General features: G+C 49.2%; 1 protein-coding gene across 1 annotated transcript; it reads left to right on the top strand.

Annotated features, from left to right (window-relative positions):
• Positions 1-9,511: 9,511 nt before the first annotated feature.
• Positions 9,512-14,161, top strand: ATP6V1G1 (ATPase H+ transporting V1 subunit G1). The gene is made up of 3 exons (XM_027650231.1): positions 9,512-9,663; positions 11,696-11,796; positions 13,466-14,161. Exons 1-3 carry the CDS (start codon positions 9,582-9,584, stop codon positions 13,637-13,639), a joined length of 357 nt encoding a protein of 118 aa, XP_027506032.1. The 5' UTR covers positions 9,512-9,581; the 3' UTR covers positions 13,640-14,161.
• The last annotated feature ends 4,129 nt before the right edge of the window (positions 14,162-18,290 follow it).

Raw genomic sequence — 18,290 nt, 5'->3', positions numbered from 1 at the left:
GAGTGATGGACAAGGTGTCTGTGGTGGGGACAGCAGAACTGATCCCATCTCCATTTCTGGGCTGGCTGCAATGGAGCTGGAGTTTAGACTCCACCAGGAACAGAAGGAGATGGCAAAGAGAAACTCCATGTTTGGTTGGTTGGTTTTGGTTTGTTGTTTTTCCTTTTTATTGCAAATTGAGTTTATTGTGGTTTATGTTGAGCAGAACAACCAAGCTAACAAGCAGCAGGGCAGGAGCTGTGCTGCTGGTGCCAGGTGGGCTTGATACTGCTCCAAAGGGATGCTTCAGGCTGCACCAAGAGGTGGGTCAGGACATCAGTGTGATTTTTGGATATAAGGAGACAGGCTGTGGATATTGCTGGGCTCTGCTCTGTGTGTCACTGGGAGGGAATTCAAGGCTCCTGCAGCTCTCAGGGCTCACTCTGACCTTGCTCTGGGGCAGGCTCTGCAGTGAAAGGCTGGCAGTGTGGAGCTGATTTGCTGCCCAGGCTCAATTCCCTGAGAAAGCAGCAGCTTGTCCACTGTTACCTGAAGTCTGCTGCTCCCTGAAATGTGGGGACTGAGGGCTGGAGGGTGGCAGCTGTGTGGATCAGCTCAGTGATTCCTGCAGTGCAGGAATCAGAAGGGAAGCAGGATGTGAGTCTCACCCCTCGGGGAGCTCTGCTGCCAAGGCTGGAAGAGATGCAAGTTCTCCCACCTGCATCCCAGTCTTTCCAAGCCCTGACTCCACCAGCACTGCAGTGTGTGACAGGCTTTGAGAAACCCAAGCTGTCAGTCCCTTTCTGGATTCCTCCTGTCCCAGAAATGTCTCTAAAAGGCTCCTTCTGGGAAGAAGGAAGGGGTGCAGGGGAGCCTTGTTGCAGTTCCTTATAGCTCTCAGAGCCCAGTGGGTGTTTTTCCTTTGGTGCCAATATTAATCCAGGTCAGATCTCGTGGTACCAACTTACCCTGGCTCAACCCCTGGGTGTCTTAGTGATCTCCTTGGCTTGGATCTAACTTTTGTCACTGGCTGTAAATTATTGTGAAATTAAAGCAGTGAGCTGTGGCCCAGGGATGTGAAATGGATGGCCAGACTTGCTTTGACTTATTAACAGCAGCATTTGGCACTTCTTGTCCCATCTGTCTCTGAGAAGGCTCCTGCTCCACTCTCAGCCTGGGTACAAGGAGCAGCTGTGTAACTCCTTGTGCACTGGGGAGGGCTCTCTCAGCTGGTAATTCCCAATGTGGATCAGAGATGATGGAAGGGATGTGGACAGGGGCATTCTGAGCTCCTTCCTACAGCTGACATACACTTGGGAGCACCCAGGAGGCACCTGGAAGTGGAATAAGCCCTGGCACTGGTGTGTTTTAAGTCCTGCTGGTGCCTCCCTGCATGTGGATGTGGACTGGGTGTAGCAGAGGCCTCTGGGTGCTGATCCCAAGCCAAATGGCTGTTTCTCTGCTGCTGCTTCTCTACCTGATTTTAAACTTACCCCCTGGAATGTTCCTTGCTGTTATAAATAGCCTGCTTCAGAGGCTGGGAGGCACATGCTCTTTCCCTCTGCAGCTCTGTGGATGTGGACACGTGCAGGGCAGTGCCCCAGCCCATGGTTAATGAACCTCCCAGGACAGGCAGTGCCATCCCCAGGGCAGGGCTGTAACTCTTCCTCCCTGGCTGTGAGCAGGACTTTGTTTCACTCACTGATGTGAGCAGATGACCTGTAGTCCCTGTGCAGGAGTTATTCAGTTGTGCCTCGAAGGAAATGAGAGCTCAAGATTCCAGACACCCAAATCCACTCCATGGATCTGGTGCTTTCATGTCCTTCAAGCACTGCAGCATCATGACCCCTGTTGGATCCCTGCTACTGTGGATCCAGCAGGGCTGAGCCTTTAGAATCCTTGAATTCCAAGGGTTGTGTATGGAAAACTGCATGAGCCAGTCCAGGGAGCTCAGGGCTTTGGGATACAGGGGGGAGCAGCCCATCCCTCAGCTCCCTGGTGTAACTTGTCTCTCTGGATTGCTCAGTGCTGGGGACATTCCTGCCTGTGCCCTTCACACCCAGAGCAGCCATGTCCTGTCCTGGCTCCAGCCCTGCAAAGTCATTCCCAAAGTCTTCTGGAAAGGACTGGGCAGTAGGTGGAGAGAAGCAGAAAAAGAAGCCACATGGCTTGTATCCACATCTTAGAGATGTAAAAGCCAGCAGCCTTCTCCTCCTTTGCCTTCTGCACGCCCCAAATAGTTTAAGCAAGTTTTGCTTGGCCTTTTCCAGGCTGTTGCTCCGTGCTGGTGGTTGTTCCAGCCCTGTGGATGGACTCATGGCTTTGCAATGCAAAAAAACCCAAACAAAAAAACCCCCAAACCCCAGGCTACCTGTGTGTGTGTGTCTGTGTGTGTGTGTAAGATGATTTATTACTCTTGATAATCAGTTTGTTACTGTGGTTGTTTCAGGTTAATCACATTATTAATATCCTGAAACCTACTGGAGTGTAACTTCATTCCGTGGAGCCTGAGCTGTGCTCCTGTGCCCCTGCCCATGGCACAGTCAGGCAGATCATTGCAGCTCTGGAACTCGCTGCCCACATGGCCCTGGGCTGGTTTGGTGGTGGCCAAGTGCTGCAGAGCTCATCCTGCCAGCAGAAGGCTCGATGCATGAAGCTGATGGATGAAGTAGTGGAAAAACAGATTGATTTTTTTTCTTTTTCCCTGCAGCGAAGAACTGTCTGGCAAATCACGATGGAAATCAAGTGGGATGGGGCAGGGTTTTGATCCGGGGAGGGAAGAGCAGGGAGAGAACGGGGGGTAATTCAGGTAAACTGGGTATTTTGCTTGGCTCTGCAATGAACTGTGTAATTAACAGTCAAAAACTGGGTCTACAGCGTGGCCAAACAGAGCAGCAGCCTTTGGGTCATGTTTGACAAACATCAGGACCACGGGAGGGTTGTGCTGGCTGTGAGTTTATTTTTGGCTTTTTCCATGAGTGGAAGGGGACAGGAAGCACAGGGCTACGGAGCTTGGATTTTTCAAAGGCACTCAGACTAAATATAGAAATTGGTTATTAAGATTTTTTTTCCTGTGAACGTTGTAAACAAATTAGTTCCACCAGGCAGCTCTCTGCGTGCATAGGTGCTTGTGTACCTCTGAAAAAACCTAATTTTAGGAGTTATTTGTTGTCTGACTTCAGGCTCCAAACTTTGCTGAGCCGGGAATGAGGGAAGTTCACCTTCCTGGGGCAATTCAGAGCATTTGGCTGAACTTCTGCAGCGAAGGGTCCATCGCTCCACTGACTTTATGGAGACAAATCTGCTTCATTTAGCAGGCAGGAGCCCCGGAGCTGAGTGATGGGAGCAGTCCCACGAGGAACCTGCACATCAGCAGCTCTTGTTCTACATCTCCTCAGGCCCCAGAGGCAAGTGGGATGTTTGCTCCAGCCCCCCACGGTGTCCCTTGGATTCTTCTCAGCATCGTTTTTGTTTGAACAGGCAAGAGGAAGGATCCCCCCAGCACCCACAGCTCTTCCTCTGCGGCCTGGAAATGCATCAGCTGCTCGGTGTCGCTGCTGCAGTGTTTTGTTCTTGTCACACATTTCCATTTCTCTCGAGTTTATGATAAGCATCCAAATTAAACTGCGGCCTCAGACGTTTCTGATATTTCCAGGCAGTGCTGATAATGACACAACCACAGCATCAGACTCATTTACTCAAACATCTCCAAGCATCAAGCAGTCTGTGTACACAGGGGCTGTATCATCCATCACGAGCCCAGCAGTGGCACACAGTGACATTACTCAGGGGGTTGGGGCAGAGAAAGCGGAGCTGAAAAGCTGAAAGATCCTTTTAATATGGAGAAAACAAGATTTTCCGTGTGTTTCTTCCCAGTGGAGCGAGAGTAATACTCTTATTCTTGCAGGAGCTTGTGAAGAACTGGCAGTTGCCTTCAGCACTCCAAGCTTCTGGGCTGGTGTTTCTTATTTTGTATACCAGGACCTGCTTTGTTTTGCTGCCATATGTAAAAATCCAGATGACCTGTACCCTGTATGGATGTGGCTGAGTCCATAACAGCTCTTCCAGCGTGTTCCCTGGTGCAGGAATCCAAGGATGTTGGACACACCAGGTCCCTCAGAGGGGCAACTGCCCCCTCAGTCACGTGTCAAACTAAGGAATCTTTCCAGACACGTCCTTTGCAAGGGCCACTTGACCTCTGATTAAGAATGGATGGCAGGAGATGTCAAAGAAAGATGACTGGAAGGTTTCTTTTGGTACACAAGGAATTAATAAGGTCTGCTGACATTTCATCACAACAGAAGAATACATAAACAGAGCTGCCAGCTTCCCTGGCTCCCACGAAAAGATCCTGATTTATGTGGAGCTCAGACTGGTGGGTGGAAGGATTTAAAGATCACAGTTGCCTGTCTCAAACGCTGCTCAGGACACAGAGGGACTTTGTCATGAGATAAGCACAGAATGAAGCAAAAGGCAGGCTCACACATCCTGGAAAATGCATCCAGACCAAAATTCCCCCTGTGGCAAACTGTACACGGATCACTGGTCAAACAAAGCTCCCCCCAGGCTGTGGGACACGTGGCATCTGTGGCCACCAACACCCACCAAAGCCCCCCTGAATAATCCTCTGTGGGTACCTGGAACTTGGACTGTAAGTTAAACCACCACAACGAGAACTTGAGATGGGAAAAAGGTGGTACAGTTTGTCTGGGGGTTGTCTCAGCCCAGGGTGAACAAATCCCTTTGTCCCGCAGGTTTTAATGATGGCAAATCAGATGTATTTATATAAAATTAATTATTTATTATGATAAATGAGCAGGCAAGCGAGCAGATGAAAGATCTTGATCAGAATTATTTATTACAGAGTGTAAAAGCTGAAAAGCTGCTAGTAGGGTATGATAAAGCATCAAATAGTGTAGGGCACTATATCAAAGCAATTGATCAATCAGCTGTATCAAAATAATTATATTAAAGCAATTGTGTCAAAGGTAGCAAAGAGAAACAACCACTAAGCAGAGTTTGATGTAACTCACCACACGACCACAGCAGGTTTCTCTCTTTCTCTTGACCCCTGGGAGTGACCAGGAAGAGGTTTCCCAGCTCCCTGTGGAAGAATCTGCCATATGAAAATTGGACTGGGCTTTTATGAAGTGTTTGACTGCCAGTCACAGATTTCCAGGCCAGCCAGCAGCTTATCTGTCAAATCCTCCTTCCAAAAGCAGGATGTGTGTTTGGAGTTGGGTGAGCCAGGCTGATTTTAGGATAATTCACCACCCAACCAGTGTCAGCAGTAACTCACCCCAAGTAACTTGCACTGTTTGCATTTCTCTGACTGGATTTTAGGCCTTGCCAGGGTAAATTATGCTGCCACAGAGGCATCTCTCACTATTTGGGTCCTAACAGTGGGTGATGCTCCAGAAGGGAGTCTCCAGGCTCCCTGGTGAATGCTGGCACCAGCTCCCCAGAGCAGTTTTCTTATCCCAAAGGAAGGTGTAACAAGAGCTGACACAGAAATATGGCTTCTTGAACTGCTTTTAAAAAAAATCAATTCTTACCATATAAATGTAAGTCCATTCTGGTGTAATTCCATCACTGCAATCGGGTTACTCCAGGCTTTAAATTGTCCTTGATCACAAAGGAACTCCAAATGATAAATGAAATATTGTTTGTTATTTTGGGGTATTTGAGCCAAGTTCTTGGTGTGGGTCAGGTACAGACAAGTGGTACAGGCTTGTTCACTTCAGGGTTTAATTGATTTCTATGTAAATCTACTGCTAGGCTGCACTTGGGATTTCTAATACTCTGCTTATAAATTTAAAATATCCCTTTGAACTATTGCTAACTGGTAATTATTCACTGGTTGTCTTTTAATGATCAATTAACGATAGTTTATCAACATCTGGCAGCTGCATCATCTCAATGCCTTGAAGTGATTTGTGTTAATGAATTAAACCTCAGAAAATAGAGACCAGTTTGGTTCCCAGGCATTGACACAAAACCTCTCCAAAAGAGTAACAATTGCACAAAATAACAGTTTAACTCGGGGAATGGAGAATAATAACATAACCAGTTGAAAGTGCAAGGGAATTTAGTGAGGGAAAATGTAATTACCTGATCTGGAAAGCAGCCAGAGACGGTGTTTAAAGTCTCATTCTTCTGAAACGTGTCTGGGGATCTTTAATGACTGAGGGATCATAAGACATGGCACATGTTTGCTGGGCTTGGAAACTAAAAAAAAAAATAAATAAAAAAAAATAATAAAGACAAGCTGCATTTTTTCCTGATTCTAGAAACATCTTCTGCTATTTCAGGAAGCTGTGTGACCCACACTTGGAGTTATGACCCAGGGTAGGAAAAAAAGCAGAAAGAGGAAAGATGCAGCTCCAAAATGAAAAATAAGTCCTCAACACTTGCAAGAAAATAATAAAAAAAATGCTTTTGGAAAAAGAAAGAAAATTAAGAAATGCGTTTAATTTAATTTTCATTACTCTGACCTGTGGAAGAAGGCAAAGAAAACGCTTTTATTTCTTTATTTTAACAATTTTTTTCCCCCTGTTAGAGAGCAGGACTAGCCTTAATCTTCTAAAGATATTCTTCCTCCAGTCTCTGCTGAATGTGAGGTATGTGAAATTTAGGATTAGTAAAGTTTATCACATTAAGAAATCAGTGCTGGACAAATAAGGGGATGACATTATCAGTGTCAGTAATTGCTGCTTTCTTTAATAGCAAATTACAAGCTCCTGTTCAATGAATCTGAGGGAATAAAAAGCCAAGTTCAGAAGTACTTTTGATACTAATTAATTATAAATCCATTGCTGGCAGAATTAAAGCTGTACCAGCAGCTCTTATCCACACCTGGGCAGGTTTGAGGATTCAAAATATTTTTTTTTTTTAATGCAAGAAGGGAAAAGCAATTTTGAAAAATTTTAAGGGAATGGAGAAGTTAATCAAACAGCTTTGGGATTCACACGTGTTTCACATGACACACGCCATGAGGTTTCAAGTAGCTTTTTGGGCAGTAATAAACTAGAAAGCAGCACAACCAAGCAAAGGACTGTTTTAAACACGAACTGTTAACTCTCAAAATGAAATGGTTGAAAACTCATCACATGGTTTTTAGGTGACACAAAGCTGGAATTTGGAGGGATTTTTATCTGAAAAGTTAGTGTGATCGTAGCCAGGGTAGTTCTAGGGCAGAAAAGGGCAATGTTATCATCATCACCTTGCAGAGAGAAGCTGTGAGTCTAAAAATCACCATCACCCAGGAGAAAAATAAGCCCCAGTGTGGCTGTGACTTCAGGGCAGGGCTGGACCCCTTTGTCCAAAGCCTGTTTGATCCCTGGTATCCCTTCAGAGCATCCTGCTCTGGGATCATCTCTGGGTTCAGCTCAAGTGCTTTAATTAGCAGCAGGGGACATCCCTGAAACAAAAACTGGAGCAGCTAATGAGGATGGGGGGTTTCTGGACGGGACTGGGATTGAGGGCTGGGGGAGTCAGGGGGAGACTTTAATGATTTCGTGGCCTTTGGCAAAGGTCTGAGGTGAGAGGGGGGCAGGGGCTGCTCAGGTTTGGGGTCAGATAAGAAGGGTCTCATCTCTGGGTCGTTACTGTTTAAAGCAGCCTGGGTCTGTCCCAGTTGAGCCCCAGCAGGTTTTTTGGCTGTGGTGTATTTTGGAATGGAGACAGAATGCCAGGGAGGGTTGGAACTAGAAAATCCCTTCCAGCCCGAGCCCTTCTATAGTGATTCTATGATTTTCCATCCTTTCTGTGCTCATTGATAACCAGCACAACTGAGCTGTGTCCTCTTGGCCAAACCTGCCCTGTCTGTGACAGATGATGTGGCACCAGATTTGCTGGATTTCCCTTCTGCCAGCACAGACCAGTCCATGCCACAGCCCAGCCCTTTGCTCCCAGCAGCTGTGATCCTTGTGCCCCATCCCAGGCTTGCTTCAACCCCCAAATTTACACCTCCTCTCCTGGTGTTTCCTTTTCTCTCTTATCCTGAAGCAAATACCCCCCTGGATGGACAGGCCTGCTAAGGCCATTTAGTTCATCGCTGGGCCCAGCTGAAGGTCACCCTGAAAACACTCAGAATTCCTACTGAGCACTATAAATATGCTTTTGATTCATCTTCTCCCGTCCCTTCCATCATGGGGGATGGAGGAGGCAGCCCAGGAGCCCTTTGGCAGTGATGAGTCACTGTCCTGGCTCTCATGCTTCATCACAGCACTATTATTCAACAATAATTGTAATTTATGCCTTGAAAGATGCTGGGGAAGCTGCGCTCAGGGCTTTAAAATTGTCCCTGGGGTGTGATGGGTGAGGGTTGGGCGGGATGGGGTGAGGTGAGGGGATGTTTGGGAGCAGTGGGAGCCCCTGGAGAAGGGGGTTCTTGGTGGTTATAAACTCTCCTGTGTGTCAGTGGGTCTGTGCTTGGGGTGACACAAACACTGGAGGGGATGGCACAGCTCAGAGGGGACCAAAGCATCCCATGGGGAGCATGATGTGCATCCTGGGACTGCTGCACCACTTCTAACCATGAAAATAAATAATTTTAAAATTAAACCCCATGAAATAAATAAAAATAAACCCCCAACACTGCCTTCCTGAAGGGGTTTAAGGTGGGCTGCCTGAAGATTTTGTGGCGGGGGGGCAAAGAAACACCTCGGGACTGTCGATAAAGGGCGGTGGGACCTCATTGGTCAGGTGGTAGATTAAAAGAACCAAAGTCCTACATCCCTCTCCCAAAAGCAGAAAACAGTTGACTTAGATTCAAAAACTCTGATGTTAAAGAGCTTCTTAGGAACAAGTCTGTTAGACCATACCCTGGGGCAACACCCCTGGAGTGCTGTGCCCAGCTGTGGCCCCTCAGCTCAGGAAGGACATGGAGGGGCTGGAGCAGGTCCAGAGAAGGGCAACGAGGCTGGGGAAGGGTGTGGAGCACAAGTGCTGTGAGGAGAGGCTGAGGGAGCTGCTCAGGGGGGCTCAGCCTGGACAGGAGGAGGCTCAGGGGAGACCTTCTCACTCTCTGCAACTCCCTGACAGGAGGGGGGAGCCGGGGGGGGTCGGGCTCTGCTGCCAGGAACCAGCAGCAGGACAAGAGGGCACAGCCTTGAGCTGCCCCAGGGCAGGTTTAGGTGGGACATTGGGCAGAAGTTGTTTGCAGAGAGAGGGATCAGCCCTTGGAATGGGCTGCCCAGGGAGGGGGTGGAGTGCCCGTCCCTGGAGGTGTTTGAGCAGAGCCTGGATGTGGCATCAGTGCCATGGTCTGGGTGACAAGGTGGGGTTGGGTCACAGGTTGGACTCCATGATCCCAGAGCTCCGTTGATTCCGTGATTTTGTGATACATTTAAATTAAAAAACCTTCTGGGGGCGGAGCTTGGGACGAGGGGGCGTGGCCTGATAGGGGGCGTGGCCTCCGCGGCGGAAACGTTGCAGAGGGGGCGTGTCCCGCGCGATGGGGGCGTGGCCAGGGCGTGTCCTTCTCCACCATGGTGCGGCCGTGGGCGTGTCCCTGCCGCTGTGGGCGTGCCCGGCCCCGTGTGGGCGTGTCCCTGTGGCGCCGCCCGCGGCCCGGGCGCTCGGTGGGTGCCGGAGCCGCCATGGCGAGCCAGTCCCAGGGCATCCAGCAGCTGCTGCAGGCCGAGAAACGCGCCGCCGAGAAGGTGGCCGAGGCCCGCAAGCGTGAGTACGGCACGGCGCGGCTCCTCCAGGCCAGGCCGCGGGCGCCGAGGCGGCGGGGGAACCCGGGGTAGCCAGGCCCGGCCTGTGCCGGCGCGGCCGCCTCAGGCCTCGCGGCCCGGCCGTGGGGGCGTGGTGTGGGCTCGGTGTGGGCTCGGTGTGGGCTCGGTGTGGGCTCTGTGACCGCTGTGGGACCCCCGTGCCGGGTCTCGGAGCAGCCCCGTGACTCGGCCCCGTCACCATCAGGCCCGGGCCTGGGCACGGCAGCGGCGTCACTTGGGGGGGCCCGCGCTTATCTCTGTCCTTCCCACCTTGAACTTCTTTTTTCTTGGTGGAAACTGTGTTTCCCATCCGTGGTTAGGCGTTTCAGAGAGCTGAGAGGTATTCCTTGGCGATCCAAGTTCAATTTTACTGTTAAATAAGATAAATTCTGGTTACAAAGAGCCCCAACTTTGCAAATTTTTCCTGCTTCAGACATACCTATATCTATCTATATCTGTCTATAGCTATGTCTGTATATCTATATCTATCTATATCTGTATATCTATATCTGTATCTATATACCTATATCAATCTGTATCTATCTGTATCTATATACCTGTATCTATCTATATCTATCTATGTCTCTATATCTATATATCTATCTATATGTATGTCTATCTATATCTATATCTATATATCTATATCTATCTATATCTATATATCTATATCTATATCTATCTATCTATATCTATCTACAGCTGTCTATCTGTATCTATCTATATCCATATTTATCTATATGTGTCTATATCTATATTTATCTATCTACCTTGACTTGTTCAACCCCCTGACAGTGTTGCAAGAAGCAGACTTGTGTAGTTCACTCCAATGATGATAAATCTTGGAGGGGAAAATGAGCTGGGAAGTCCAAGAGGGGAAGTTGAGGCAGTGCCCAGTTTTGCTCTGGGTTTCACAGTTGGTCTGGGGCAAAGCTAAGACTAAATGTTCTCTCTGCTGGGCTCTTTTGGGGTCTCCCAGAGAGGCTGCAGGCTCGGGGTGGGTTGGGGCAGTGCCAGGTGTGGGTACAGACTGGGAGAAGAACTCGTTGGGAGTGTCCCTGTGGAGGAGGATTGGGGAGTTCTCCAGCATGAAAAGCTGGATATGCACTGGCAGCCAGAAACCAGCTGTGTCCAGGGCTGATCCCCCAGTGTGGGCAGCAGGGCAGGGGGGGATTCTGCCCCTCTGCCCCTCAGGTGAGACCCCCCTGCAGAGCTGCTCCAGCCCTGGGGAACAGCACAGGGAGGACATGGAGCTGCTGGAGAGAGTCCAGAGGAGGCCCCAGGATGGTCAGAGAGCTGGAGCCCCTCTGCTCTGAAGACAGGCTGGGAGAGCTGGGGGTGTTCAGCTGGAGAAAAGGAGGCTCTGGTGTGACTTTAGAGCCCCTTCCAGTGCCTAAAGGGGGCTGGTACAAAGGAGAGAGAGGGGCTTTTGATATGGGCAGAGAGTGGCAGGGCAGGGGGCAGTGGTTCTAAACTGCCAGAGGGCAGGGTGAGATTAGATATTGAGCAGAAATTCTTGGCTGTGAGGGTGGGGAGGCCCTGGCCCAGGTTGCCCAGAGAAGCTGTGGCTGCCCCTGGATCCCTGGAAGTGTCCAAGGCCAGGTTGGACGGGGCTTGGAGCAACCTGGGCTAGTGGAAGGTGTCCCTGCCCATGGCAGGGGTGGAATGAGATGGGCTTTAAGGTCCTTTCCAACCAAAAGCATTCTGGGATTCATTGTATGAGTGAAGCCAGAGCTGAGCATTGCCCAGTGCATCCAGTGCCCCAGAGAAGCTCTCCACTGCTCAGAGGGGGAAGCTCCTGGCTGTGGTTTGCTGGGGTGACCCTTGTGCCCCCGAGATCACTGAGGGGGGCTTGGCTGGTGCCTCCTACACAGGGAACTGCTGCAGTAGCAAACTCTGTGGTGATAGCTGTGCACTGGGGAGCTGCAGAGCTGTGGGGCAGCAAGCTCTGAGTGCTTTCTCTTCTTTCTTTCCCTTGTTTTATTCTCTGGGAGCAGGGAAGAACCGGAGGCTGAAGCAGGCCAAGGAGGAAGCCCAGGCAGAGATCGAGCAGTACCGCCTGCAGCGGGAGAAGGAGTTCAAGGCCAAGGAGGCAGCGGTTGGTTTTCTACCTCATTCACTTCCCTGCAGCCCCTCAGCCTCGTGTTTGGGGTTCCTTGCCCTGAAACAGCCCTGGGGGTGGAGTGTGGTGCAGGAGCAGCACTTCCCTAAGTGCCTTCCTGTGAGGCACGGCCACGTGGCACGGAAAGAACAGTGGGAGTGACTCAGAACAGGGTGTTCTGCATCTCAGCAGCAGAACTGTTGACAGCAGGGAATTAGATTAATGCACTCATGGGGTGGTTGGTGCCCTGATGGGTGGCAGCCCCCAAACCTCCTGTGTGTAGCAGTGTCCCATTCCTCGTGTGACAGGCTGGTTTTTGTGGTGCTGGTGTGGAAGGAGCCACTTGCCTCGTAGCTGCTGCTCTTGCTGAAGCAGCTGTAAGGCTTGTGTTCTGCTTAGCAGTGTTTCCTTCTGTATCTCATGGCTCTATCCTTCCCTTCTGAGCAAGAAGTATTCCCAAAAGGCACAGAACTGAGGCCCTCCACCAGCTGAGGCTGCAGTGCCCGGGTGCCCCTGACAGTTCCAGAATCTTCAGAAAAATGCCCTGGCATCCTCCCCTCTGTCCATCCTCTGGATAGCACATTTCCACCTCCTCTGCTCCTGCATAATCACCTCAGTGGGTCAGGAATAATTTTAACCATTGCTTGTTAGCTTGGCTCAAATCCCAGGCAATTCCCACAGACTTCACAGCCTCTCAGCTGGTTTGGTTTTACTCATCCTTTTCCACAGGGAAGAATTTGAGTCCCAGGGTGTCAGTCTCTTCTTCTGGGCCGTTTTCTCCTAATTTTTAATGGTAATTTTCTCTCTCTGCCCTTGCTGATGGGGTGAGAAGGACACTGTAAGCTGGGAGAGACTCCCTGCTGTGTGTATCATGTGGCCCAAGTCCTGTTAGGACCACAGAATGTCCTGAGTTGGAGCCACAGGGATTATCAACTCCTGGCCCTGCACAGACACCCCAACAATCCCACCCTGTCCCTCAGAGCATTGTCCAAACCCTCCTGGAGCTCTGGCAGCCTTGGGGCTGTGCCCACTGCCCTGGGGAGCCTGGTCAGTGCCCAACCACCCTCTGGGGAAGAACCTTTCCCTGAGATCCAGCCTGACCCTGCCCTGACACAGCTCCAGCCATTCCCTGGGTGCTGTCCCTGGTAGCACATTTTTATAAAGATTCTCCAAGGGTAGAAGGAATGGCATGGTGTGAATTGTGCTTAAAGTAACTTAATGGTGTTCATTTTCTTGCCCTCTCTAGTACAGAAGTGCCCAGGAGTTCCAGGTTCCAATGATCTGTACAGCAGGGCCTTTATTTTGGGCACTTTTTAAATGCTCATGCTCTTAACTGCTAATGAATAAATGCTCCCCTGGGTTGGAACAAGATGATCTTTAAGGTCTCTTCCAACCCAAACCATTCAGTGATTCTGTAAAAGAGAATAAAAGGCAGGGGCTGAGGCTGAAATACAAACTTGGACAAGTTTAGGGCGAAATCTGAGCAAAAAATCCAACAGTTCTTTTGGTGTTTTAACATAAACATTCACATTAACCTTCCCTCACCAAAGATTAATGGCTGAGATGCCCTGAGACAGTCAAGAAAAACCAAATACAGAGTTTGGTGTGGTGATTTCTTGGTCACACTGCTCACACAGGAGCTTCCTCTTTCCTTTGCTGTGTGCAGGCACTCGGATCTCATGGCAGCTGCACCACTGAAGTTGAGAAGGAGACCCAGGAGAAGATGAGTGTGATCCAGCAGAACTTCCAGAAGAACCGGGAGGTGGTTCTGTCCCAGCTGCTGTCCCTGGTGTGTGACATCAAACCCGAGATCCACGTGAACTATCGCATCAATGGGTAGTGGGGGAAGAAGGAAAACTGTGCTGGGAGTCGTGTCTGAGCTTCAGGTGGAATGTCCAGCCCTCAGCCATCCCTCACCTGTCCTTGTCCATGTGTTAAATTATTGCAGTGAGCTGTTGGAGTTCTCTTAATTTCTCTTTTGACACGGGTTCAGAGCTTAGTCAAACATGAAATGGCCACGTCTCACATCTGGGCTAAGTTATTAAACAAATATAATCCAGTTGGCACATCAGTGCTGCCTGAAGGGGAAAGGAGAGGGAGATTCTGGCCAGATTGAAGTGGAGAGCCCGTGTCAGTAATTGTTAAACGTGTGTAACTGTATTTTCATTGACCAAACTGCATTTTTGAGTGTGTTGTTAAACCTTTGCCCAGGGTTGTAACCCTGAGGAAGAGCTCTCTGGCTGTACAGTGCTGGCTGATCATTTTGAGGTGCTTGTGTTGAATATCCTCTGTATATTCTGCTGTTGCTTGAGGTACAAGTCTGGCACTGTGACACCTGCAAGTAAAAACACTTCACTCCAAAGCCTCCTGTCAGTCTGGTTGTTCCTGCTAACGTGTCCTGGGAATGTTGACTTGTCCTGGGAATGCTGGCAGGTCTCAGTGAGCACCATGGGAGTCTGGACTCCTCAGATTGGCCATCAAATATTGCTAAAAGCAAGAGTAAGAGAGGCAGCAACTCTCTGAAGGTCACAGCAGGTAAGTTCAAACCCATTACAGAGCTCCTCCTCTTGGCTCCAGTCTGATGCTTTACCTGCCAGATCATTCTGAAAACCTTCAGGAACAAATGTTCTTTGAGCATTAGGGGGAAATAAAGTGTTGCCAGTTGATTGGAATAGTTTGATAGCCAGGTGCTGAGCAGTAATTATCCTTCCTTTGGTCCAGTATTGGTCACTGAGTGTTTGTACCAAGGTCATCCTGAATCCTGCAGCATCCTGTACCTGGGAGCAGAAGTGTTTTGGGGTTGTCCTGCATCACTTTCTAGCTCTTTAATCAAAAATACACACAAGTATATCAGGGGGTTTCATGTTTTATTTATCCTCTCCCTGTCCCACCAGCAGAATGTTAACTGCAGCTTTGCTTTTTTTGTTTAATTTCATGCTTTTTGCAGAAACGGGCCCTCCGTCAGTGTGTCCCTGATCAGATGCACAATTTGTGCAGTCAGGATTTAGACAAGGAACCCCATTGATGGTGTTCTGTTCCTCAGACAGAACATCCTGTATTTCCACAGCCCCTCAGCACTGCAAAAGCCTCTTGGACCTCTGGAGTTGGGTTGTGACTGGGAGGGAAAAAAAGCAGGATGAGTGTGAATTCTGCAGTCACACTGAAGGAGCAGAGTGCTGTAGGGTCTCCTGGAATAGTTTATGGTGCTGCACTGTAGTTCTGAAAGGTTCTCTTCAGGAATTCAAGCCATTAAACAAGTTGTAAAACTGAAACAAAAGCTTCCTGCAAAGTCAAACGTGCCAGGCTGGGGGGAAAAAAAACCCAGGTGGGTACGAGGAGAACAGGATGAAAGCAGTTTGAATCAGTGTGGTGGGATGACTGGAGAGGTGCTATAGCCTCATAAAAGGTTACAGCCATGTTAATTCTGGTGTGTCCTTTGGAGATGAAACATTTCTGCCTGTGGAGAGCAGGTGCTCAGGCTGCAGCAGGACACTGCTCATGAAAGCCCTCCTGGCCTGGGGCTGTAATTAGTGATTTCATCCCCTTTGTTACCAGTGACAGACTCCTGCTCTGGCCAGGAAGGCTACAGTGTGTGCCCCACTTTCTCCTTTTGGTTCTTAAGTTTCCCTTTGTTAATGAGGACTTTATCCTTCCTCTCTAGAACAGTGAGAGGCAGGAGAAAAAGGGAAAAATAACCCTCCCCAATCGTTTCTCCTTGGCAAATGTGCTGTGAAGTCACTCCCTTCAGAACATGCAGAAGTGCTGCAAGAATAACAGTTTTCTGTAATATTTCCCTGAAACTTAACTGTTGAGAATAACTTTGCACTGAAGGAAGGGTTTCCAATTACTGCTCTCCAGGAAGGCTGGCTTTGTTTGCAGCGTAGAGGTTTTATTTCAAGTTGACATTCTTTTATCTTGCTCTGGGAAAGGGAGCCCTGGTGCTGTCTGAGTGCCTAAGCCAGGCTGTGCCAGGAAAATACTCTGCAGGGAACATTCTTCTGACAGAGGTATGGAGTGGGAAACGTGGCTTCTTGCCTCTGAAATCTGATTTTCTAGATGTTCTGCAGCGAGTCTGATGAGTAGGAGTGAGACCCAAACCCAGCTGCTGGTACAAATCTGTCCCCGAATTTTCCCTGCTGCTCCTCTGCACAGAGAAGCTGTGGCTGCCCCATCCCTGGAGGTGTTCAGGGAATGGATAGAGCTTGGAGCATCCTGGGCTAGTGGAAGGTGTCCCTGCCTGTAGCAGGGGTGGAATGAGATGAGATTTGAGGTCCCTCCCAGCCCAAACCAGTCTGTGGTTCTGTGATAATCCCTGATGTCTCTTTGTACCACAAGCATCACCTGTACCACAGAAAGAGCCAGAAGCTGCTTTGGGCATACCCAACACTGCCTGATACCCTTGATTTGAGGTCCCCTCCCTGGAAATACCACCTGAGTGCCAGGAATATCAGAGTCCTGGTGCTGGAGGGAGGTAAGGAATGATCAGCACTCGTGTCTTGTTGCTGCAGTGTCAGTAAGGGGCTGCTGTTCTTGATTCCTCCCAGTTAAAACTGCTCACAAATAAACACCTTCCTGGGATCAGACCAGGAGTCACACAGTTCAGTTTGCCTCTGGTCACATCCCTGCTCATCAACAATGGGTTGGAGTTGATTTTTGTGGAGGTTCTTTTCGGGCATTATCTGTATATTTGTAGAATTAACACTTGTCACCTTTACCGTGCCATTGAGAAGGTGTGTCATCTGTACAAGCACCAGATGGACACATGACACGAACACCAGGATATGAATGTCATCTGGATGGCTTAACATGCAGTCTGAGGTACAATTAGGATAAATATTTGTGCTGCTTGAAGCCAGAGTTCAATTTTGAAGGCAGGTCTATACTGACAGAGCTCGCTCCCCACTCGGCTCACGCTGTCCAGTGAAGGTCACTGTCTCCTCCTCACTGCTGCCCAGTCAAGCAAGGAGTTGAAGAGCTCAGCACCCCTCTGGAAGGGGGGCAGAGGGGAAATCAAAGCCCCCCCCCAGGCAGGTTGAACCCCTCTGCCCTGTCTAATGATGCTGGATATTTGTTTGGTCAGTTCAGAGCCAGGATGGGTTTGATCCCCCGTGCCTTCGTTGCAGTTAAATCCAAAACCATGAGAGGAGGGGCTTGTAATGAACAGGAGGGATGAAGTGAGGGGGGGGCAGTGAGGGCAGGGGGGTCCCTGGGGGATCCCACTGGGGGCTGTGGGCACAGGGCCAGGCAGTGCCCTGCTGGGACAGTCATTCAGCCCGTGTGACATGGCAAGGGGGCTGGCTCTGCCTGCCTTTGGCTCATGGGCCTTCCTGGGGCCTAAAAATCATCATTTTATAATGTTTAGAGGAGCATTTTGTGTGCTGTTTACATTTTTTTTTTTTTTTTAAAATTTTTGGTTAGTTTTAGAGAAGTTTTCACCTCTAGAGATCTTCCCTCCACCAAGGCTGCCAGAGCTCCAGGAGGGTTTGGACAACACTCTGAGGGACAGGGTGGGATTGTTTTGGGCACTTTCAGAACCAGGAGAGAGGACCCCACATTTTCCCAGTGCCAGAAGTCAGTGAGCCTTTCCCTGTGCTGCCAGGCTGCCTGTGCCAGCTGGGAACATCAGTGAATCTTTTGAGGTATTCCAGTGTGCAAGTCCCCCTTTGACAACCTTAAACACCTCATTCTTCAGCTTTTGTGAGGTCCCTGACGATCTTTATTAAAGCAGAGCTTTTTAAACACTAGATACAAGCTGGCAGTGTCTGTGTTCCTTTCCTGCTATCCCCACATTTAGGCTCCTGCCGTTTTCTCCCACATCTGACCCCAGAGCAGGCAGAATTTGGTGGCAATAAGTGACCCTAGAGAAAAGCCAGCAGTTCCTGGCCTGGGAGGCAGCTGGTGGGAGGTGTGAGCAGCAGGATGGTGCATCCCAGCCAGAGCTGGGCACAAAAACAGCCCCTTGTTTTGGCTGCCCCAAATCCTCCTGTGGTACCATCATGCAGTGTCCTCTGTAGGTTGTTTCCTTCTCTCTGCCTGCATTAAACCTGCTCAATTTTCCTCTTTCCCTCTATCTTCCTCCTCTGGAATCTCCCATTTATCAGACATCATTAGTTCTTGCATTAATAATGAGAGAGGCAAGCTTAGAACCCACTAATCCCAGCTGAGGTTTTGACTTCGAGGTATTGAAACTACTGTCAAGAACCCTCAAAATCAACATTTTGGTGAAAAAGTTCCCCCAGCTAATCCAAGCAAGGAGCAAAGTGTAATCTTTCTTTGAGGTTGAAAGGAGAAAGAGCTAATTTCATGCAGAAAAGATTGTATCTGGGACTGGCATAGGAATAGAAAATAAATTGGTATTAAATTACATTCGTCTGCCTCAAAATAATCTAATAAAGCATCTTCTGGATCAATAGCTGAATCATTATCCAAGGCACACAGTGAGCTTTCCCTCTTCTAATTTGAGATGCAAGAAAGAGGTTTTTGCATTACCA

Source organism: Corapipo altera, unplaced genomic scaffold (assembly GCF_003945725.1).
Source record: "Corapipo altera isolate COAL_440 unplaced genomic scaffold, ASM394572v1 268, whole genome shotgun sequence".
Taxonomy (NCBI): Eukaryota; Metazoa; Chordata; class Aves; order Passeriformes; family Pipridae; genus Corapipo; species Corapipo altera.
Note: the sequence above shows the minus strand (reverse complement) of the source record. Positions and strands in the feature narration are given on the sequence as shown.